We start from the raw sequence: 23412 nt of genomic DNA, 5'->3' as shown, positions 1-23412 counted from the left end.
CACCATTCAATTCCAGGCGATTTGATTCGATCGAATTCGATTAGATTGATTAAATACGACATGTCCCCTTCCCCGATCCCTCTCCAGCTAGTTTCATTAATTAAAATCATTAAAGTCAATGTAGCAATGTATAAAAGCCAAGCAGCGAGTGGGGAACTTACTTCCTTGCGTTCCATTGCTCGCCGTCATTTCCTGTAATGCCGCCCCTCTGTAATTCATTGGGTGGCATTGCAGGAAGTGACGGCGAGCGGTGGAATGCAAGCAAGTTCCCCGCTCGCCTTTTATACATTGCTACTATGATTTTATGGATTTTAATTAATGAAACTAGCTTGAGGGGGAGCGGGGAAGGGGGGGCCTAGGAGAGGGAGGGGGGAGACTGCCCTCCCCGCGCTGCCCCCTCTTCCTGCCTGCTACCCCGCTCCAGCATTCCGTCCCCCTTCCCCTGGGATACAGAAAACAGATCCGTTTCTGTGTCAAAAGATGCCTGTGTTGAGGGGGATCCGTTTTGGCATTAATTTTCACTACCCTTCCGTGTATCCGGCTCCATGTAAAATACTGCAAATCCGGACTGTCTGTTCAGGTTTTCAAAACGGATCCCCCTGAACGCAGACGGATCTGTTGTTTTTTTTTAAGTGAAGGCGGCTGCTATTTTTATCATTGGTATCCGTGGCTCCGGTTTGATCCGGGCTAAAAACCGGAGCCACGGATACGTTTTTAGAACAAGTGTGAACCTACTCTAAATCCAGGATGTTTCTCAGGTAAAGCAGGACCTCTGGTCATCGTAATATAATACATGGACATTAAACCCAAAACCAAGGCCAGCGTGCCAACTACTGACTGCTTATAAAGAATAGAGTTTCTGGCCTAGCTGCCCTTTTTAATAAGTAAATCCTCTGTTCCGTGTGTAAGTTGGAAGAAAGCCAATAGGGATGTGTACATAGACTGACTTTATACAGCAGCCTGGCCCTGGTACTACGAAGCTTGGCCAGCCCGCCTGGCATTAATCATGGCACGCACCTAACACATAACTAAGCTCAGATGAGGCTAGAAATATTCCTGATACACCAGCACAGAGATGGATGAAGATGTAATGGGGCCTTAAGCAAAGTAGTAGATTTGGTGCCCCCTGGTGGTAAGCTGAAGTAGAGAGAAGTCAAAGACGGTAGTAGGTGGGCCCCTTGACACCCACTAGGTCCCAAACACCTGCCTAGGTTGCCTGGTAGATGATCCTGCTCTGCACCAGCATATGGCTAATTTCCCATTCCATAATGCACTTAAGTTGCAGCAAACAAAAGGGAACGATAAGCTCATCTTACTCTATAGTCTATATGTATAATGTATGCTTTAGCTCGCTTATTTGCCCTTTTGCCACATTTCCCACAGCGATCACAATGTAACCGTCTTTCCTTTCTGAAATAATGTTTAAAGCACAGCCTGCATGTGCTGAGCATGGAGGAAGAAGGAGGCAACACCTTGAGTGACAGATATCTGCTCCAATCACGTGGAGAAGAGGGTCAGGTGACAGTGGCGGTGTTACGTCAACTACCTGTTGGAAAAAGCTACCTGCAGCACTGCACATATCATTGTGCTGGTCAAAGGAGTCGGAGCGTCATCACAAATATCTACCTTTTTGCCTCTTGCACACAACGTACATAAAAGGAGCACCAAGAACCTAATATAGTGTAGTATGTACTGGTATTGAGTGAATGTTGAAAGTGTGAGAGATACTCACAAACCTGGGTTACCTCCAAGGCAACCACTGTAAATGCAGGTGAGATTAGACCTGTCCTCACTCAGGATTAAGTTTCTTCAATTTATTGCTTCATAAGCACATAGATATGACAATTGTTTCGGGGCCAACAACGGGTCCCCTTCCTCAGACAGTGCAAACAAACAATACACCCATTGTGCACATCAAATATATACTCTATGAGGTGGATTCCCACCCTGATGGATTTTGATTGACACATGTGGGTGAGTAAGCGCGACTCTGGGTTGCACCACTGATTGGCAGCAAAATTGCATGGAATTGGGACATTGATCATGTGAGACTTGTGCAGGTACAGATAACCTCTGATAACATTTGTGTTTCAATGCTATGACACTCTTTGATTGTTTGTAGTGGGATGTGCAGCATTGTTTATTTACATCTGAAACAGAAATGATGGGAGGGGCTATTGTTCTGATTGTCGTAGGTGGATCTCCACCTCATAGAGTATATATTTGATGTGCACAATGGGTGTATTGTTTGTTTGCACTGTCTGAGGAAGGGGACCCGTTGTTGGCCCCGAAACAATTGTCATATCTATGTGCTTATGAAGCAATAAATTGAAGAAACTTGAATCTTCCAATGGTGTGCTGACCTGGACTCTTTCTGCTTGTTATAATTCTGGATGTTTGGGCTCAGCATCCACAGGCCATAGCACCCACACCAGGGTAAGGTGTGCCACCTCTACAATACGATTGGATCACTCAGGATTAAGAAGTCGGAAAAGAAGGGGGGATATAACACCCTACCACCAGGGGTGGAAAAGAAGTCGGAAAAGAAGGGGGGATATAACACCCCACCACCAGGGGTGGACACAAATCTTGTAGATAGTAAACAGAGGCGCCAAAAGAAAAAACAAGATAAAATACTTAAAAATGCTTGGAAGTGTGGTGGTGGACTTACCTCCTAAAAGCACAAAACTGTCGATTTCAAAAATAACATACATTTATTGACAAATTCCCCAAAAGTGTTGCAATGCATTTCGCAGGTGTAACCTGCTTCATCAGGCAATAAACAGGGATATGTAACTGTAAATCAGAGACAAAAGGGCTACATAAGATTCATATACTTTTAAAGTGTTGATAATAAAAATAACAGTAAGGCTGTGTAAACTATGCAAATACATCATAGTCAATGGTCATATTGTAAAAAGACACTTGTGCTGGTGTTGTGTAATACTATCAGTATTCCTGGTGAACGAGGTGTAAGAGATGTATAATACCTGTCTCCAATTCACATATGTGACAAGAGAGGGGGAGATAGGAACCAATATCTGTGAGTATATAGCGAGGACAAAATGAATAAAGAAAGCTGGAAAAGGGAAACAAACTAAAGTTAATTAATAGACTTTCTCCAGTTGTTCATGTAATCCATCTGAACCATCTGCCTGGTGCAACGCTGACAATATACTGGTAAGCTTATTATTTATTTTTGCTTCTCTTCACTCCTTAAATTCTGATCAATCACGGATTAACTTTAGTTTGTTTCCCTTTTCAAGCTTTCTCTATTTATTAATTTTGGCCTCACTTTATCAGGCCCCCCAACTGTCCCGAATCCTGCGGGACTGTCCCAATTTGGGGGGGCCCTCCTGCTATCCCTCGTTGCCCCTCTTGTGTCCCGGCTGGCTGGGCAGAGAGGGGGAAAAATGATTGAGGCGCCAGCCGTAGCAATGCGGTATGGGTGGCCGCCATTACATTCCTCCCTCCCTTCCTCCTATTGTGCCCCCAGTGCCCCCCCCCTGCTTGCAGAGTAAAGTGCGGAGCAGGCTGTCATTTAATCTTACCATTGCTCCTTGCGTACCGGCATCTGGCTCTTTTCGGTTTCCTGTGACATCACAGGAAGCAGGAAGCCGAGAAGAGCCAGATGAGATGCCGGTACGCAAGGAGCAATGGTAAGATTAAATGACAGCCTGTTCCGCTGCGCACTTTACTCTGCAAGCAGGGGGGACACTGAGGGCACATTAGAAGGAAGGGAGGGAGGAATGTAATGGTGGCCACCCATACCGCATTGCTGCGGCTGGCGCCTCAATCATTTTGTTTTCGCCTCATCCTCCTCCCCACCCACGGCCACCCTCACCCTCCACCCCACACACGGCCACCCTCACCCCCCCTCCCCGCATTGTTCATTTAGTTTTAGGGATTAATATTAATTAAAAAAATGTTTTTGGTGGGCGTGACTGGGGGAGGGGGGGGGTGGGGCTGTGGCCTAAGTGTCCCGCTTTCTGATGAGAAAATGTTGGGAGGTATGCTATATACTCACATATATTGGTTCCTATCTCCCCCTCCCGTCACATACAGTATTAGTCTTTGTGAATTGGAGACAGGTATTATCCATCTCTTACACCTCGTTCACCAGGAATACTGATAGTATTACACAACACCAGCAAGTGTCTTTTTACAATGACAATTGAATATGATGTATTTGCATAGTTTACACAGCCTTACTGTTATTTTTATTAGCAGCACTTTTAAAGTATATGAATCTGATGTAGCCCTTTTGTATCTGATTTACAGTTACATACCACTGTTTATTGCCTGATGAAGCAGGTTACACCAGCGAAACGCGTTGCAACAATTTTGGGGAATTTGTCAATAAATGTATGTTATTTTTGAAATCAGTTTTGTGTCTGTTTTTAGGAGGTAAGTCCACCACCACACTTCCGAGCATTTTTAAGTATTTTAGCTTATTTTATTCTCTTGGCGCCTCTGTTTACTATCTACAAGCCTTGCACACAACGTGTTTGCATTACCTGTGCCCTGCAGCTGTGTCCCTAGACTCTGATGGCAGTTGGCTGATGGTGTAATGGTTAAGGGCTCTGCCTCTGACACAGGAGACCAGGGTTCGAATCTCGGCTCTGCCTGTTCAGTAAGCCAGCACTAATTCAGTAGGAGACCTTTGGCAAGTCTCCCTTACACTGCTACTGCCAATAGAGCGCGCAAGGAGAAAAGCGCAATATAAATGTTATTTGTCTTGTCTTGTCTTGAATCACTCTCCCTCGTACAGACAGTGGATTACCCTTGACTGGAGACTGATCACCAGTGTCCCATGTGCCCTGGAGCTGTGTCCTGAGTGTCATTCCTGCTTTGCCTGCATAGCTGTGTCCTGCTGCCATTGTAGCCTGCCATTCATTTGGTGAGTGCCATTTTGCATCAGTCCTGTCACTCTCGCCATTTACACACTAGTAGCAGCAACCAATCTGATCTGGGAGGCGGAAAAAGAGCAGGACTGTACCCACTGCCCAAAGCCCCGTGGACGGGATTTCCAAACGCCAACTTAGGTTGTAGACCGGGACCTCAAATCCAGGAGGTGTCCTGGGTAAAGTAGCCAATGTGATAGTACCATTGAAATATAATTGCATTGTGTTGTTATTATATTATCTGTTAACCAGCCAGCTCCTATCCAGTAAGGAGACCTTGGGCAAAACTCCCTAACACTGCTACAGTCTACTGAGCAGGCTGTAGCTGTGGCGCTTTGAGTCCTGTACAGCCCGCCATGACAAAAGTGTGATATGTATACATGTTCTGTGCCTAGAACAGAATGGCTGCAGTGTGAAGGGAGCCTACTTCAGTGAACATATTACTTCAGAGGTCAGCTTTATATTATTCTGACTAACGCCTGCAACATGTCCCCTCAAAGAACATTTAGCTTTACTGCCTCACACTGTGGGTAAACTCTGTGTGTGTGTGTGGCGCTGCACTGACGTACTCAGCCAGCTGCCAATCAGATTATACAAAAGTCTTCATTTCTTTCCGGGTCATTCTTCTGACTCTGCCTGTTAGTTGCTAGGGCTGGTGACGACAGCGTAGCTTTTTACCATTGGTTGGGGCAGACGGGTTATCCGGTAAGCGCTCCTCCTGCTCCCTCCTTTCTGCTCGCCGTCGCCATCATGGTGAGTAGCGTGTGGATGTGCTCGTGGTATTGGGGGTTACAGTAAGGGCTGTTCTTTGGCTGGGACGCCGGGATAGAGGTGCAGGAGCGGGCGCAGCGTGTGTAGCGTCACACGGAGCGAGCAGCTGTGTGTAGAGCGGCGGGCTGCATGAGGAACGTAGGCCGGAGAGTTCGGCATGTGTGCTATACGTAAGCGGGAGGGCGCACACTAGCAGCTCTCGCCTGGATCAGGAGAGGCCATTGTAGAATTGTGAGCGAGGCGTGTGCTGGTGTAGCAGACTAGCAGTGCTCATGACTCGGCCTCTCGTGTTCCTCTGTGCTGTGAGCCTGTTTTCCAGGGAGAGAATCAAGTGTTGCAGCTGCCGTCCCCTCCAGGCTAATTCCTTTCCATTTACCCTATTGTGTTCCATTTATTAAATTATAAAAATTGAGTATCTTAGACATGATGCATACATTAAAAGTAACATTTTTCTGCAATGACAGTCTTTGGTGATGTGTAGTCTGATGGATCTTGCTGCTGTTTGACACCAAAAGAGCTTTTGTGATTAAAGTATATAGCGCCAACATCACGCAGCACTGTACAGAGTATATTGTCTTGTCCCTAACTGTCCCTCAGAGGGGCTTACAATCTTGTCCCTACCATAGTCATATATGTATGTATCAAGTAGTGCATAGTCTAGGACCAATTTAGGGGGAAGTCAATTAACTTATCTGTATGTTTTATGGGATGCCCAGAGGAAACCCACACAGACACAGGGAGAACAAACAAACTCCTTGCAGATGTTGATCTGGCTGGGGTTCGGACTGCGGACACAGCACTGCAAGGCGAGAGCGCTAACCACTAAACGCCACCATGCTGCCCTGAGCACCACCTTTATAGAGCCATTTCACAACAGCGCATTTCACAATTTTCCAGTTGTGAGCGTTATGAAAAGCACTTGGATAATTTATTCCTATGGGTTATTTCACACTGGAGTGATGATCACAAAAGTGCTGCTTGAGGCATTTTCAAAGTAATTGCAGTTCTGTAGAAAGATAGTGAAGTAAAAATCACTTTGAATTTGCTTGCTAATAATCCAATGCTTTTTGGTGTGCAACAGCCCAAGTTCTGTTCCCACTGTGGCACTCTGATCCACTTTTGGAATGTATACAATCTGAAAATAGCAACGTTATGAAAAAGTCCATTTGCTCTTCTGTTTGTGCAAAGATTTTCTATAAGCTTTCCAACAAACTATCTTTTGCCCAACGCTTACTAACTTCTACATAAGTGAAGTTTAATCCATATAGGAAGTGTTCTCCAAATGCTAAAGGAAAACCCCCTGCTGTTTCACACCTAAAGATTTTCTGATTACCAGTGGTTTTAAGGGTACACTGGTCGATTTCAGCAATCGATTGATTCTATAGAATTGATCAGAAATCGATTTCTGAGATTCCTAGATCGATTTGTGGCTGATTTTGATTGATTTGATCTGACAGGATGGAAAATCTAGGTCGATCTGCTGGCAGCAGATCGATGGCTCATAGAGTTGCATTGAATCTAATGTCCAATAATGCATTTAGATTGATTTTATTGTGAAATCTATTGGAAGTCTGTTCCTAGTGTGTGGCACACATCAGATAGATTCCTGTGAGATTGGACTTGACAGAAATCTGAAGGTTGAATCTGCTGCAAATCTATAAGTGTATGGCCACCTTTAAGGCCATTTCACACCAACAGCACTTTCCCAATCACTGGGGTCTTAAAATAAAGCAATTGGATAATGTATTCCTGTGAGTTTTCACACTGGAGTGATTTTTGGAAAAATAAAATCACAAATGTAGCATTTTTGAAGCAATTGTGATTCCATAGTGAGGTAGGAAAGCAAAAGCATAGATAAAAATCCCTAAGAATTTACTTGCTAAATATCTATCACTTTTTGGTGTGAAACAGCCAGAGGTCTGTTTTCCACATCCAAAAAGGCGTCTGCATATAGTTTATCAGACCACCAAATCCATTTTTTGTTGGAAATGTGCCCTGAGGAGTGACAGAATAGGCACATACTACAGGTTTATTCAGAGATTCTCCCCAACCTGCTCTCTTCACAACTCCCAACACTCTACAGATGTCCACTCCTTGCATCACTTGCAAGGCTACAGGACTTCTCCAGAGCAACTCCTACACTATGGGACTCCATCCCTACCCACCATAAGGTTTGCCCCCAACTCATTCAAGCAAGCTTTAACCCCCTTGGTGTTATTCTTTCCGGATTTTAGGCTCTAAAAGCGTTGCAATTTTTTTTGCGCCTTTTTAGACCTTAAAATCTGGAAAAAATCGTGCTGGCTCCAGCGCTGCAGTTATGCCTCCATCTTCTGGGTGGCGCTGCAACTCTAAAGTGAACCGGCGATCTCAACAGCAGGAAGCAGAGCCTCGGAGGTGAGGAATAAGAATGCCAGCCGACGTCGGGATCCCCGGGAGGTATGTAGAAACTCTCCCGCTGTGTGCATTGCTCTGCATACAGTCTCCGGCGGCTACCCCGAGAAAAGGTCGGGATTACTGCTCTTAGCTGCGCTTTTCCGCCCCGACCCTAGCTCAGGATTACCGCCAAGGAGGTTAAAGGTCCATCTGTTTATTGCTTACCTGCCGTCCCTTTGTTCTTACAACCTCCCCCGCCCCATAGGTTGTTATCCATTTTGGCAGGGCCCTCTTCCCTGTGTGCTCTTTTCTGTCACTGTATGGACTCTGTGACTTGCCTGCTATATTTATAAATCTGTGCCCCATTGACTGTTTTATATATGTATTGCTTGGTACACAGAATACAATTTCCCATAAGATTGATGGGCTAATCAATAATTTGACAGATCTGCTGTCCGATCGTTCTGATCAATTTTGTATAGAAGTGATTAGAAAATCAATCAGAAAAACAATCGGAAATCTGATCGGACCTGTCATAAATTATCAATTCGTCCATCAGTCTGACAGGAAATTGCACCGTGTGTGCAAGTTTAATAACTGCAGTCAGCCATGTATGCTAATTATCTGTGGAAGATTTCAATGCTCTTACAGCAGATAAACAATGCAGGGAACGTTTATGATTATATTTTAAGCTGCTATTAGTATCCTTGTGTGCAGAATTTTACTAAAGCTACACCTTGTAATTTTTCTTGCAGGTGTTCAAGCGCTACGTACAGATAGGCCGCGTTGCCTACGTCTCTTTTGGTCCCCACGCTGGTAAACTTGTGGCTATCGTGGACGTCATTGACCAAAACAGGGTAAGTTATACAGAGGATCATGAGGCATGCAATTGTGCCCTGTCTAAAAGATGTGATATTTATTCCTCACCAAATCACAATTGTGTGTTCTATCTGCAGGCTCTCATAGATGGCCCATGTACCGGTGTAAGAAGACAGGCCATGCCATTCAAGTGCATGCAGCTTACAGACTTTGTTATCAAGTTTCCCCACAGGTGAATATATGTTGGATAAGTGCATGGCTGGGTTTAGTTTGCCTCTTGTGAATGATCAATGGCTCAGTCCAATCAGAACTGTTCATTTCTTGGTATGTGTAATGAATCCTAAGCTGCGTCATATATTCTAAGCTGTTGTGCAAGCTATGTACACACATTCTCTTACCCCCCTTCCTTTGTCAGTTCCAGGTTGGTTTTGGCAACCCAATTTCAGCTGAGTGTTGCCCAACAGGACTGTGTACAGAGCACATACACAGAAGCCAGATCCTAGATTTCATTTGGTCTAGATGGGGGATTTGAGAGAGAGAGAGAGAGACAGAGCGATATAGAGGGAGAGATGGGGACTTGCTAATGTAATCCTATGTGTGTTCTCATCTGAGCGACAGGATTTTATAAAAATCACCCATAGCATTGTATTAGCAAGCTCTTTGCAGTGTGAACCAGCCCTTAGGGACCCTGAAGTGAAAGGAATATGGAGACTGTCGTTCTCTAATAAAGTGTCAGCTGCCTGACTTCTGTGAGCCTCTAAGGCTACGTTCACAGGCATGATTAACCATTTCACAACTGAGGGGTTTTACCCCTGAAACACCAGTGCGATTTTTCCCTTTCAGCGCTGCTTCCATTACTGTACTGATGTACTATGATTGGTTATTGGGGACTGGAGAGTCCCCATAACCAATCATTGTACTGCAGAGCCGGGGTGTGTGCGCGGGTCGCGGGGGCGCGCGATCGCGGGCTGCAAGTTTGTTTACCTTGCATTGTTTTGAATGAAGACGGCATTTGTTTGAAGCCGTCTTCATTCTACTCGCAATCGGCGAGGCTAATTGGATTTAGGAACGCTTGTTCCTAACATCCAATTAGTAACCTGCTGTGCGGGCTGGCTGGAGTGTGCGCGAGAGTTCCCCGCCCACTCCCAGCCAGTAAACAAACAAGTGCGCCTTTCTCCGTCCCTGGGGGTGAAGCGGTGCGCAGAGGGACGGAGAAATTTAGCACTGGGGGGGGTGAAGTGGTTAAAGTCGGGTAAGGTGGCTGATAACACCCGCCTTAGCCAATTATCCAGCGCGTACAGCAGCCGCTGCTCAGCTAGCGATCCCCCTGGCAGGACAACTTAGGTCAGAGCATGCGGTAATTGGACAAGGCTGCATATCTACATGTTTGGCCAGTGAACTAGCATTCGTTTATCACTGACAATTAGCACCACTTTAAGCATTGTGAGAACTCTTGTGCCCTTAAAGTGAACCTCCGGACTAAAAATCGACTTAGCAGCACTGAAAAGGCTTGGTGTTTCTTTAACAGTTTCACAGCATCAGAACTTTGTTTCTCTTTTACAAGCCTTATTTTTAGCTGCACAGAAGAAAACTGCCCGGGCTTTTTTCCCCTGATGCTGTGAAAAGCATGATGGGATTTCTGATGTTGCGCTCGTTCTGCTGTTTTGGTGCAATTATTTTTATTTTTTTTACATTTTGAATTTGACATTTGAAGCCTAGCGCGTGCAGCTGGAAGGGGTTATCAGGACACAGGACAGTTGGAACTGTGTCTCCTGCTCCTTGTCACCTCCTTTCAACCAAAAAGATGGCTGCCCCCATGAATCACAAACAATTGCCTGTTATTTTAAAACAGGGTGGGTTGGAGATTATATTACCTATCTATTCTAATTAACATAACTAATGTAACTTGATGACAGTATGTTTGTTTAGGCTGAAGTTCCCCTTTAAGCTGGCCATACACTGGCCCGATTTGCCGCCGTTTCGACAGCAGATTCGATCACTGGGATCGAATCTGCTGCCAATCGTTCGCGCTAAACGCACCCGCCAATCCGATTTCCTCCCGAAATCTGATCGGTCCGTCGATCGTGCCGTGCGGGAAATTACAGTTGATCGCCCGCGGGTAGGGAGCGTGTCGCTAGCGGCGGCCGATCCGATACAGGTATGCATTACCTGACGCTGGATCCCGGGCATTTTCTCCGCGCTGCACCGCTCTGTTCCTGCTTCCATCCCAGCGTACATTAACTTCCTGTGTCACTTCAGTGACCAGGAAGTTCAAATAGAGCGCTCTATTTGAACTTCCTGGTCACGGAGTGACAGTGTACGCTGGGATGCGGTGCGGGATGCGGTGCAGCGCGGAGAAGAGGACCCAGAGCCTACTTCAGGTAATGTATGGGGGGGCGGGGGGACAGGCGGCAAAGGAGAACTGTAGTGAGCTGTATATGGAGGTTGCCATATTGATTTCCTTTTAAAGGAGTCATCAGGCAGTTCTAAAGAAAATAAGTGCTACTTACCGGGGGCTTCTTCCAGCCCCAAGCTCCCAGCATGTCCCTCGCTGCAACTCGCCGCAGCTCCGTCCTGGTCCCCGGCGATGAAGTCAGGGCGACCTCCAGGTCGGCCTGTCCTGCGTGAGCGGCGCTGGCAATCACCGCTACGTGGGCCTGAGCGCACTCCGCTCCGGCGCACGTGGCGGTGATTGACCTGAAGGTCGCATGATGTAATCGCCGGGGACCGGGACAGAACTGCGGTGAGGGACATGCTGGGAGATTGGGGCTGGAGGAAGCCCCCGGTAAGTAGCACTTATTTTCTTTAGGACTGCCTGATGACTCCTTTAAGCAATACTAGTTACATGGCAGCCCTGCTGAGCTATCTGCCTGAAAACTAAACATCAGGTATGCAAACAGTTTCTGTCCTGGTCAAGACTGGGTCAGACTATGGCTTAAAGGAGAACTGTAGTGAGAGTGATACGGAGGCTGCCATATTGATTTCCTTTTAAGCAATACCAGTTGCCTGGCTGTCCCTCTGCCTTTCATACTTTTAGCCACAGACCCTGAACAAGCATGCAGCAGATCAGGGGTTTCTGACATTTTTGTCAGATCTGACAATGTTAGCTGCATGCTTGTTTCTGGTGTGATTCTGCAAGCAGATAGCTCAGCAGGGTTGCCAGGTAATTGGTATTGCTTAACCACTTTGTCCTCCTTGACGTATAAAAACGTCAAGGACAGGCGCGCTCCCGAGGCCGATCGTGCACGCGCACTCCCGGCTGCGGATTCGGTAGCCACGGAATCAATGTATCGGGCTATGGAGCCCGATCACTGATTCCTCTCCCCCTGCTGAAAAAGCGACAGCTTCTCTCTGAAGCTTCGCTCTTTCTGAGCTTAAGCTGGCCATACACTGGCCCAATTTGCGCCCGTTTCGACAGCAGATTCGATCACTGGGATCGAATCTGCTGCCAATCGTTCACGCTACACGCCGAATTTCGATCCATTTCGTCCGATCCCGTCGATCGTGCCTTGCGGAAAATAACCGTGGATCGCCCGCGGGTAAAGAGCGCATCGCTAGTGGCGTTCGAGTGCCCGACGACCGACGCAATAGAGCCCGCATACATTACCTGCTCCGCCGGCGCGACTGCAGTCTCCCGGTCACCGCTGCTCTGTCTGCGCTCTGGTCTCCAGGTCCGTCATGCCTCACTTCTTCTAGCCCGGCAGGAAGTTTAAACAGTAGAGCGCCCTCTACTGTTTAAACTTCCTGCCGGGCTAGAAGTGAGGCATGCCGGACCTGGAGACCAGAGCGCAGACAGAGCAGCGGTGACCGGGAGACTGCAGTCACGCCGGCGGAGCAGGTAATGTATGCTGGCGGGCGGGGGCAGCAGCAGCAGTACCACCACAACAGATTGTGAACGGTTTCAGGCTGAAATCGGTTCACAATCTGTTTGCTGTAAAGGTAGCCAAACGATCCCTCTCTGATCAGATTCGATCAGAGAGGGATCTATCTGTTGATCGAATCTGATGGCAAATCGATCAGTCTATGGCCACCTTTAGAGTGACGTCATGTAAACAAACTCGAGATTGCCATCTTGTGGCCAAAAAGTAAAACTACAAGTAAATGTAAAAAAAACCATTACAATACACCTATATTTCCCCAAATAAAACACTTTTATATCCCACCCTCCCAAAAATGCCCACATAAAATGTTTAATGAAAAAAAAAATTACTATTAAAAAAAAAAGAACACATAAATATTTACCTAAGGGTCTAAACGTTTTAAATATCTATGTAAAGATGAAATATTTCTCTCTATTTTTTTTATAAGCTTGTAAATAGTGATGTATGCAAAACGGAAAAAATGCTCTTTTATTTCCAAATAAAATATTGTCGCGATACATTGTGATAGGGAAATAATTTAAATGGTGAAATAACCGTGACAAATGGGCAATAACAATACGTGGGTTTTAATTATGGAGGCATGTATTATTTTAAAACTATAATGGCCGAAAACGGACAATGAATTTTTTCTTTTCTTATTCTTCCTGTTAAAATGCATTTACAGTAAAGTGGTTCTTAGCAAAATGTACCCCATAAAGAAAGCCTAATTGGTGGCGGAAAAAACAAGATATAGATCAGTTCATTGTGATAAGTAGTGATAAAGTTATAGGCCAATGAATGGGAGGTGAACATTGCTCAGATGCATAAGCTGAAAACGACTGAGATGTTAAGTGGTTAAAGGAGTCATCGGGCAGTCTTAAAGAAAATAAGTGCTACTTACCGGGGGCTTCCTCCAGCCCCAAGCTCCCAGCATGTCCCTCACCGCAGCTCTGTCCCAGTCCCCGGCGATGACGTCAGGGCGACCTTCAGGTCAATCACCGCCATGTGGGCCAGAGCGGAGTGCGCTCCAGCCCACGTAGCGGTGATTGCCAGCGCCACAGGCGCAGGACAGGCCGACCTAGAGGTTGCCCTGACGTCATCTCCGGGGACCGGGATTGAGCTGCAGCGAGGGACATGCTGGGAGCTTGGGGCTGGAGGAAACCCCCAGTAAGTAGCACTTATTTTCTTTAGGACTGCCCGATGACTCCTTTAAGCAATACCAATTACCTGGCAGCCCTGCTGAGCTATCTGCTTGCAGAATCACACCAGAAACAAGCATGCAGCTAACATTGTCAGATCTGACAAAAATGTCAGAAACCCCTGATCTGCTGCATGCTTGTTCAGGGTCTGTGGCTAAAAGTATGAAAGGCAGAGGGACAGCCAGGCAACTGGCATTGCTTAAAAGGAAATGAATATGGCAGCCTCCGTATCACACTCACTACAGTTCTCCTCCTTTAAGCCATAGTCTGACCTGGACAGAAACTGTCGCTTGCATACCTGATGTTTAACTTTCAGGCAGAAGGGGAAAAAAAGCACCACAGCACAGTAATGTGTGTGTTTGGCACTGTACATACATGTTTATCTCATCATGTCACGTCACCTTGGTTGTCCTTGGAAGCCCATGTTAACTAGTATATTTTCTATCTTTTGAATAGACAGGTTAAAGAGAGTCTGAAGCGAGAATAGATCTCGCTTCAGACCTCATATATAGCAGGGGCACTTTTGCCCCTGCTAAAACGCCGCCATCCTGCGGCTTAACGGGGGTCCCTGTCCCCCCAAATCCCCTCCGTAATGCGGGGGAGCGCTTCCGCATTGAGGCAGGGCTAGCCGCCTCAGCCCTGCCCCACGCGCGTCTGTCAGATGCGTATCTCCGCCTCTCCCCCGCCCCTCTCAGTCTTCCTTCACTGAGAGGGGCGGAGGAGAGGCGGCGATGCGCGTCTGATAGACGCGACTGGAGGCAGGGCTGCAGCCGTTAGCCCTGCCTCCAGGAAGGGCTAATCTACGACCAACCTAGCGACCAATTTTTGCGGGGGGTGGGTTGGGGGTGAAGGGACCCCCGTTTAGCCGCGGGATAGCGGCGTTTTAGCAGGGGCACACGTGCCCCTGCTATATATGAGAGCTGAAGCGAGATTTAGTCTCGCTTCAGTGTCTTTTTAAAACTAGGTTGTTTGCACCAGGAACATAGGACTGGTGCAAACAAGTGGAGCATTTGTATAGTGCAACAAATGAGAATATTTGTTTCATTGATCAGTTGAAACATGAGGCAACTGCCTCATAACTATTTTTTTTTTTGCACTTTTTATGAAAAATGTTGCAAAGAGCTGTAACTTAATTAGAGCACAAGTTGGATTTTTGCCGGACAAAAAGATGGGGTATAACAAAAAGCACCAGTATATGGGTCTACCAGTTTCCAGTCCTACAAAAGGGGAAATGCTATTGTCTCGGTCCACAAAGACTTTCACCACACTTCCTGTTTTGACATGAGGTTGCTCATTGCCTTGTCTGTAACCTTGTTTATTGTAAAGCGATGCATAATGGCACTATAGAAATAAGGTGCTTGAAATTGTCCCCAAAGGTGGACATGTATGATGAGTAATTTATATAGAGCCACCATCTTGTTTTGTAGTGTACAGAGTAAGAAACGGATAATAGCGAGGGGCATAGTAAAGTTTGTAACAAAATCTCTACCCTAAAATAAAATTAAACTTTGGTTTGCGTTTGAAATGTAAATTTTAAATTGTTTTTACAAACTGAGTGTTACCTTAAACTGTATTTAATATGTTTATTTCAATCTAATTCTTTTCAGTGCCCGCCAAAAATATGTCCGTAAAGCATGGGAAAAAGAGAAGATCAATGAGAAATGGACTGCTACAAACTGGGCAAAGAGAATCGATGCTAGAGATAGGGTAATTATATAAAGCCAATTCCCTTATCCTTGCTCATAGATAATTATATATCTGGTGTGAATTATTTAAGCTATGATCTTGTGATCATGGTCAACACTCCTACTGCCTTTGTGTCCACCAAGAGAAAAGCGCAATATAAACTTATACGCTGGATACCATAGTCCACGCTCCGGCCTGTAGTTCCTGTGCCTTCCGCGGTTGAAGCTATACGAACTCCTTGGTCGAATAGCTCTTCGACGCGTCTCATGCATCCTTTTTTGCATCTGCAAGTACTCCCCGAAAGCAAGTGTATGCTTACTTTGCTCAGGCACGCACAACATGGATTTGCTCATCTTGGAAGTAATAGGGATGCGAGTCATTTCAAAAGCTGCACGAGAAGAGCTAAAGACCCTAGAAGAACAAGTAGCTTCCGCATGGGACAGCACAGGAGCGACAAGCCCTTGTCGAATGGAGTCAGTGGGTACCCGCACTGGGATGGTAAGCTTGAGGGAGAATGGGGAAGCCTCTGGATTATCCATAGTCTTCCCTCTACTGAGGGGAAGGGTGTGACTTTTTTTTTTTTTTACTTTTTAAACTCACACGTACACTTTAAGTGAACTTGTAGGACCCCTGTTCTCATGCTGCATTCTCGGCCAATATGGCCTGGACTGGCCACCTCACCCAAAAACCATCTTAAAGCACACCTAAAGTGAGATGGATATGGAGGCTGACCTATTTAGTTCCTTTTAAACCATGTACATTGCCTGGCTTTCCTGATGAATCCTTTAGCTATATGTTTAGCCGCAGTCCCTGAACAAGCATGCAGATCACCATTTCTGACTGGATTTGCCACCACATGCTTTTTTTTTTTTTTTTTTTTTTTTTTTTTTTTTTAGGTGTGTGACTAGTACAGTTTTGGTGCCAGAGAGCTCAGCAGGACACCAGACTGCTGGTATTGCTTAAGAAGAAATATAGCAGCCACCATATGTCTCTTATTTTAGGTTCCCTTTAACAGTTGTACAAGACTAGGTAGTTCTAGGTGGTTTCAATTGTCTTTAAAGCGGTATTGTCACCATAAAAATCACATCAGTGTTCTCCCCAGAATATTTTTCCAGCCGGGTGGCATGAAAAAGTAGCCGGGTGGGGAGGGTCACACTGGGGGGTCGAGTCACAAAAGTGTGAAACGCGGGCCGATCGCGCGCAAACCTTCCTTTATCACGCGGAGTAATGGTGTATGCGCATAAACCTCGGCGTGCCGAGGTCAGGTACTACTGGATGGGTGGGGACAACCCAGGATAAAAACACACACGCATGCAAACACTACACACACACACACACCCCAAAACACACACACCCCCAAACACGCGCGCGTCGTGAGGCTGCTGAATAAAGTGCTCTGAAGTTTAGACTGCAATAACCAAAAGTATTTTCCAAGTTTAGCTAAGATTACAGCTAAACTGCTTTTCTTTTTTTTTTTTTCTAGAAGGTCAGTAATGTCACTTTTTTATAAGCAGCAGAAATCTTCTGCAATGTTACAGCTCTCCTCTCTACATTAGTCATTAGTGAGGGTAGTACAAGTGTGTGAAGCTAAACTAATTCTGTCTGCATATAGAAGGCATTTGCCACACAGCAACGGCTGCAAGACAGCCCCCCTCCCCCGTTGTGACAAGAGACTTGCGGGAATGAATAGAGCCTGGCGTCCCGCGGTGCAAGTTTATCTGTCCTGTGTGTAACTTCACAGGAGATTTCCCCGCCCCTCTACACTACGAAGGGAGCTGGGGAAGAGGGCGGAGATAGCATCCTGAATAACAGCGAGCTGGCTGCACAGACAGCCGCTGCTGCTGTAATAATTCAAGAGGAGGAAGTAACTCTGCTACAGACCAGGGCAAACGGCAGCCGGGCGGAGGGCAGAGTCAGGTGGGCGCTCCGCCCTGCTGAAAGGCTCTGGGGAGAACACTGCACATTTTAACAGCAACTGGTCTGAGTGTATAAAGATGCTAATCCTGCATTCAAAACTTGCAAAACTTTTTCTGCTATTATGGTTTGGAGTTATCACATACTTTATGAGCACTGGCCCTAGTGCTAAACAGTGCCAAAGAGTTAAACGCTGGGATTTTTTTTATCTATAATATATTCCTCCTCTTCCAATGATTTCCCTGCCTAGCTCCTTATCAGAAACACCCTCTGATTACTTGTGTTTACAAGCAAGGCTGAGGTGACTCAGTGATTGGATGTGTAAAATACAGTGCAGTTCCTAGTATACACCTCAGTGGGAGTGTCTGAAGACTCTGGGAGGAGGGCAGCTAATGAATACACAATGAGCAAGAAAAGGGAGGGGGGGGGAAACAAGAGTCAGGGAGGATATGTTGTCAGCATTAGCTTGGCAAGATGGCCACTGCCTAGAATAGGATTTTCTGCTTTTTCCTTTATAAAATTCACTGGAATCACTATGTGGATAGCACAATACATCTGTTATGTAAGTAGAAGTAGTATTTATCTACTTATATGTGTGTTTTTTATTTCTAGGTTAACATGACTGTCGCTTGTTCTTTAAAGGGAGTGTGTAGTATAAATTAAATCAGATACTCGCCTAAGGAGAGGGAAGGCTCTAGATCCTATAGTTTACCCGTTCCTTCTATGGTCCCCGTGTTCCAGCGCTGGCTCCCCTGTTAGTCTCTGACCGATGGGTCAGAGACTGCTCTCTCTGCCACTGTGAGAGGCTTCGGGAGCCCAAGTGCTCCTGAAGACAGGCGGCTCCAACCTGAGAATGCGTGCTCACGCAGGCCCAGTATGGAGTGGCACAGCTTCGGGAGCACTAAGGCTCCTGAAGACTGCCGAAACCTCCCGCAGCAGCAGAGAGCAGTCTCCGACGCATCGGTCAGAAACTAACGGGGGAGCCAGTGGGGTGTTCTGTAGGAGGAACAGGAAGGCTTTATAGGACACAGAGCCTTCTGGACACCATATGTGGACACTAAGTGGTGTGGGTTTTTTTTTGTCTTTTTGTTTCTGCAGCTCTGTGAGCAAGGTACAGGTGTGGGCACTACAGTAGTTTGTACTTTTTCATGTATGCATGGTCATATGGCTAGCAGCATTCTCTTTGGATCATTGAACTTTGGACTCAGAAATGAGCAAAGATTCATCTCTTCTCAATTGGCTCTGCCTTTTTGTCACACATTCTGATTGACTAGTAGACTTGCCCAATATTTTGGTTGGCAAATATAAAAGATTTGGAAATGGGGCCAGAGCTAAATGGATGGCTTCAAGTTGCGGTTTCAGTGCACTGTTTAGGGCTTTAAATGCTGTGAGTTGTTATAGTGGCTGAAAATTGAGGTGCTGGACCTAGTGATGATGGGCAGATTCGACCAAGAGACAGATCTCTCTCTGATGAGATCTGTCGGCTGCACATACACTGCAGGCCGATTTCTGATAGATTTTAGCATGAAATCTTTTAGAAATCAAAACCGCTGTCTCGTCTCTGCACCCCCATGTATGTGTGCATTTATGCATTACCTGTCCTCCATTTTCGCTATACATGCAAATCTGAAGACGGATGAGTGCCGAGTGGTGGGCAGCATAGGACGTGTGTATGTATATGTATGTATGTATATATATATATATGTATATATATATATATATATATATATATATATATATATATATATATATATATATATATATATATATATATATATATATATATATATATATATATATATATATATATATATATATATATATATATATATATATATATATATATATATATATATATATATGTATGTATGTATGTATGTATATGTATATATAAATATATGTGTATATATAAATATATATTTCATTCTATCACGTTTATACACAAGGGGGAGCCGCGCCAGGTGTTACATTTGTTGCTTTTTCTGATATTGCTCGCAGGTAACTGCCGTGCACCTGACAAACCACAACATCGTCACATCTTGCAACATGTCCAATCGATACATGCAACCAATTTTGGGCCAATATTGGCACGGATTTCCAACCGATTTAATACTGTATTGAATTGGGTAGTTGATTGCCCTCCAAATCGAGTAGTGTATGGCCACCTTTAGGCTCACTATAAGGTTTGTTTTACTGCTGCTACATACTGTTAAAAGTTTTGCTGCAACTAAAGATAATGGAGATAATTGAATTCGGTCAGTTTGTGTTTTTAGGACAGGATTTCACAACACCCACTGCATGGCAATCTGCTTGTGCCCAGGGTATAGAGCTACATAGTAATGTGGATGAAATGTCATCTAAATTCACCTTTGGTTGAGCATGTTCCAACAATCATTCTTAGGGCTCAAACCCACCAGCAGCCTTTTCTAAGTGCTAGTGATTTGGAAAAAGCTCTTGCCAATGCAATGCTATGGGGGATTTTTTTTTTTTTTTTTATAAAATCACATCGCCCAAGTGGGATCACACCCATAGCATTACATTAGCAACAGCTTTTCATAGCGCTCCTCGTGGGTTCCGGGCCTAAGATGAGCTCTCTGTTGAGCAGCTTTTTCTGGAGGGATGGGGTGAATGAGCAAATGAAGTCCTGCTGCGGTTGGTTGAAGATTTACCAGCTTGATGGATTGGTGAAAAGGAGCCTGATGTTTGGGGATACATCTGTACTTGTGCTAGATTGTCTGTAACACTCAATGTCCCATTGAAAATCTGCTGCTTTTAGGCAATTTAAATCCTACACCTATCTGCAAGGCCAATAGCTAATTTTGAATGAGTGATATGTGGAGTTTTCAGGTGTAGTTTTCATATAGACCTTTCTGTGAAGGCATTTTTGAAGATGTTTGTTCAGATCATGTGACGGGAGCTGCTGATCTCTGGTGCAGACAGAGGGCTAGTGAAATCCACTTTATCACTCTCCTCTTTTTTGATACTGAGCCATTGTAAGCTGGGAATTCTGTACATGTCCACTGGCTCAAGGTGATAACATTTAGCAAATCAAAGTCTAGCTAGAAGTTTAATTGGCAGTTTGTGGCTTTGATCATTTCTTTTCCTTTTTGGGTCAATGTAGAATTGTATGAAATATTTTATGCTCCACACTAATTTCTGGAATCGGTAATACTATTCCTCACCCTGTTCTGTCATCAAGTGTGCCACGTGGTGGAGTTACAGGCACAATCCCTATTGTTGCTCTTTTATTTCTAAAATGTCTTAATTTCCCGCAATCTATATTTTCTTTTGCAGAAAGCCAAGATGTCTGACTTTGACCGTTACAAAGTCATGAAGGCAAAGAAAATGGTAAGCTTAACCTTCAGATGACCTACAATAGAATGTAAATGTTTTAGGAAAAGTCTCATGGGGGCATGTGCCACATCTATATCTTGCCCTTATTTATTTGAATACTTTATCATCCAAAGATCTATCTTATAATTTTGTGTTGGAAGGATGCTTGGAGCGTAAGTAATTTAAGGGGAGGTAATTAAAGTGTACCAGAGACCAAATGATAGAATCAATACTTACCCAGGGCTTCCTCCAGCCCCATAAGCAGGTGAGTCCCTCGGCGTCCTTCTGCGGTCTGCCGTTAGCCGCAGTCAGCCCCAGTAACTTATCGCGTCAGATGGGGTCTTCTGCGCATTCATAACATGAATTGCTGTTGGGAATGACAGGTTTTGGCAATGCTGCTTTTATTAAACTGGAGGTTTTTTTTTTTTTTTCTTTAGTCTAAAACCATCCTAGTCCTAACCTTTCAGCCTGTACAAATGTATGTAGCTGAAAGACACTGCACCTGAGTGGCACAACTATTTCCAGTGCCCTTCTTAAAGATAACCAGAGACAGAAAAAAGATGTTATACATACCTGGGGCTTTCTCCAACCCCATCAGCCTGGATCGCTCCCACGCCGCCGTCCTCCGCTGCCTCTATCCACTGGTACCGGGTCCCTTCATTTCGGCCAGTCGACGCAAGCGCAGTGCGCTCCCTCCGTACTGCACATGCGTAAAGATATGGAGGGAGTCCCTGCTCTTGCGTACAATTAGCCGCATCCACCGCAAGTGATGGGACCCGGTGCCGGCGATAAAGGCAGCGGAGGACGGCGGCGTGGGAGCGATCCAGGCTTATGGAAGCCCCAGGTATGTATAACCTTTTTTTCATTTTTTTAAAGGCCATTCATCTCTGGTTCCCTTTAAAGCAGCTGTGGTTATGAGTATAGCCAAAAACCTGGTTAAGCTGCCTCATTACCACTGCCCGGTGGGCTAGCAAACATCTGGAAGGCAGCTTTATAAGATCCTCTAGGTGTTTTATCTTACCAGTTTCACTCTTTGGTGGTGAAAGTACCAAGTAATATGCTTTTTTTTGTTTTTTAAACTAATGTATACCATAAAACATGTTGCATGTCAAGAAATCTAACATCAATCCAAGCACTGAGGATTCCTATGGAAACAAGGAATAATGTATGGGAATGCCTAACAATGTTATCAGTATAGGCATATTACTTACTGTGTTTTATCTTTTTGCTTTGCAGAGGAACAAGATCATCAGACATGAAATGAAGAAACTCCAGAAGGAGGCAATCAAGGCATCCGCATAATCTCTCTTGAGCAAATAAAATCTGCTTTATAAACTTTTCTGTGTCATTTATAAGGACCTGTTATGCCGGGCATACACGGCACGGCACGGAATCGAGCCAACGCGTCACCTCTCGTCTGTGCGGATCGATTCCCGTGCGTCACCGCGGGCTCTTCCTTCTCAGCGCTTATCATCGCTTAGTTTTTGCCTATTGTCCGCCCGCGGGGATCGAGCCGGGAATCGATCCACGCGGTGATCGGACAGTAGAATACGGGGCTGTGGAGTCGGTACAAAATACTCCGACTCAATTATTGAAACCTCCAACTCCCAATCTGGGTACCCAAAATGGCTCAGACTCCTTAGTCTAATACCAGTTCTGTGAATTTTATACAAAATCATCAGACTCCTGATTCTGATTCCTCAGTTTATGAAATCACCGACTCCGGGTACCCAAAATTGCCCCGACTCCTCAACTCCAACTCCTCAACTACCTTTATAGTAAACTTCAAGGGACTGGGCAAAGTCATTTACTGTATCAGAAATTCATTCTCCAGCACATAAGGTATACTATAGTACTGGCTGGATAGTGTACTCGTTAAGGGCAAAGCCTCAGATATAGGAAACTGGTTTGAATCTGTTATTCAGTAGTGCAGTACCTTGTCAGTAAAGAGTCCTTGGGCAAGACTCCTTACAGGGAACCTAAACTGAGGATATGGCTTTTTCCTTTTAAAATACCAGTTACCTGATCTTGTGTCTCTTAAAGGGGAACTTCAGTCTAAACAAACATACTGTCATCAAGTTAAATTAGTTATGTTAATTAGAATAGATAGGTAATATAATCTCTTACCCACCCTGTTTTAAAAAAACAGGCAAATGTTTGTGATTCATGGGGGCTGCCATCTTTTTGGTTGAAAGGAGGTGACAAGGAGCAGGAGACACAGTTCCAACTGTCCTGTGTCCTGATTACCCCTCCCAGCTGCACACGCTAGGCTTCAAATGTCAAATTCAAAATGTCAAAAAAAAATAAAAATTTGCACCAAAACAGCAGAACGAGAACAACATCAGAAATCCCATCATGCTTTGCACAGCATAAGGGGAAAACTGCCCGGGCAGTTTTCTTCTGTGCAGCTAAAAATGAGGCTTGTATAAGAGAAACAAAGTTCTGTTGCTGTGAAACTGTTAAAGAAACACCAAGCCTTTTCAGTGCTGCTGAGTCAATTTTTAGTCCGGAGGTTCACTGTAATACTTTTAGCCACAGCCCCTCAACAAGCAT

The 23412-nt window shown here is 45.1% G+C and overlaps 1 protein-coding gene across 1 annotated transcript; it reads left to right on the top strand.

Annotated features, from left to right (window-relative positions):
- The first annotated feature begins 5573 nt into the window (after positions 1 to 5573).
- RPL14 (ribosomal protein L14) lies at positions 5574 to 22194 on the top strand. Its single transcript, XM_068236257.1, has 6 exons — positions 5574 to 5657; positions 8804 to 8905; positions 9005 to 9099; positions 15534 to 15633; positions 20821 to 20874; positions 22096 to 22194. The coding sequence occupies exons 1-6, from the start codon at positions 5655 to 5657 to the stop codon at positions 22159 to 22161; spliced, it is 420 nt and encodes a 139-aa protein (XP_068092358.1). The 5' UTR covers positions 5574 to 5654; the 3' UTR covers positions 22162 to 22194.
- The last annotated feature ends 1218 nt before the right edge of the window (positions 22195 to 23412 follow it).

This window comes from Hyperolius riggenbachi, chromosome 5 (assembly GCF_040937935.1).
Source record: "Hyperolius riggenbachi isolate aHypRig1 chromosome 5, aHypRig1.pri, whole genome shotgun sequence".
NCBI lineage: Eukaryota > Metazoa > Chordata > Amphibia > Anura > Hyperoliidae > Hyperolius > Hyperolius riggenbachi.
The sequence above is the reverse complement of the archived record's forward strand: the minus strand, read 5'-3'. Positions and strand labels throughout refer to the sequence as shown.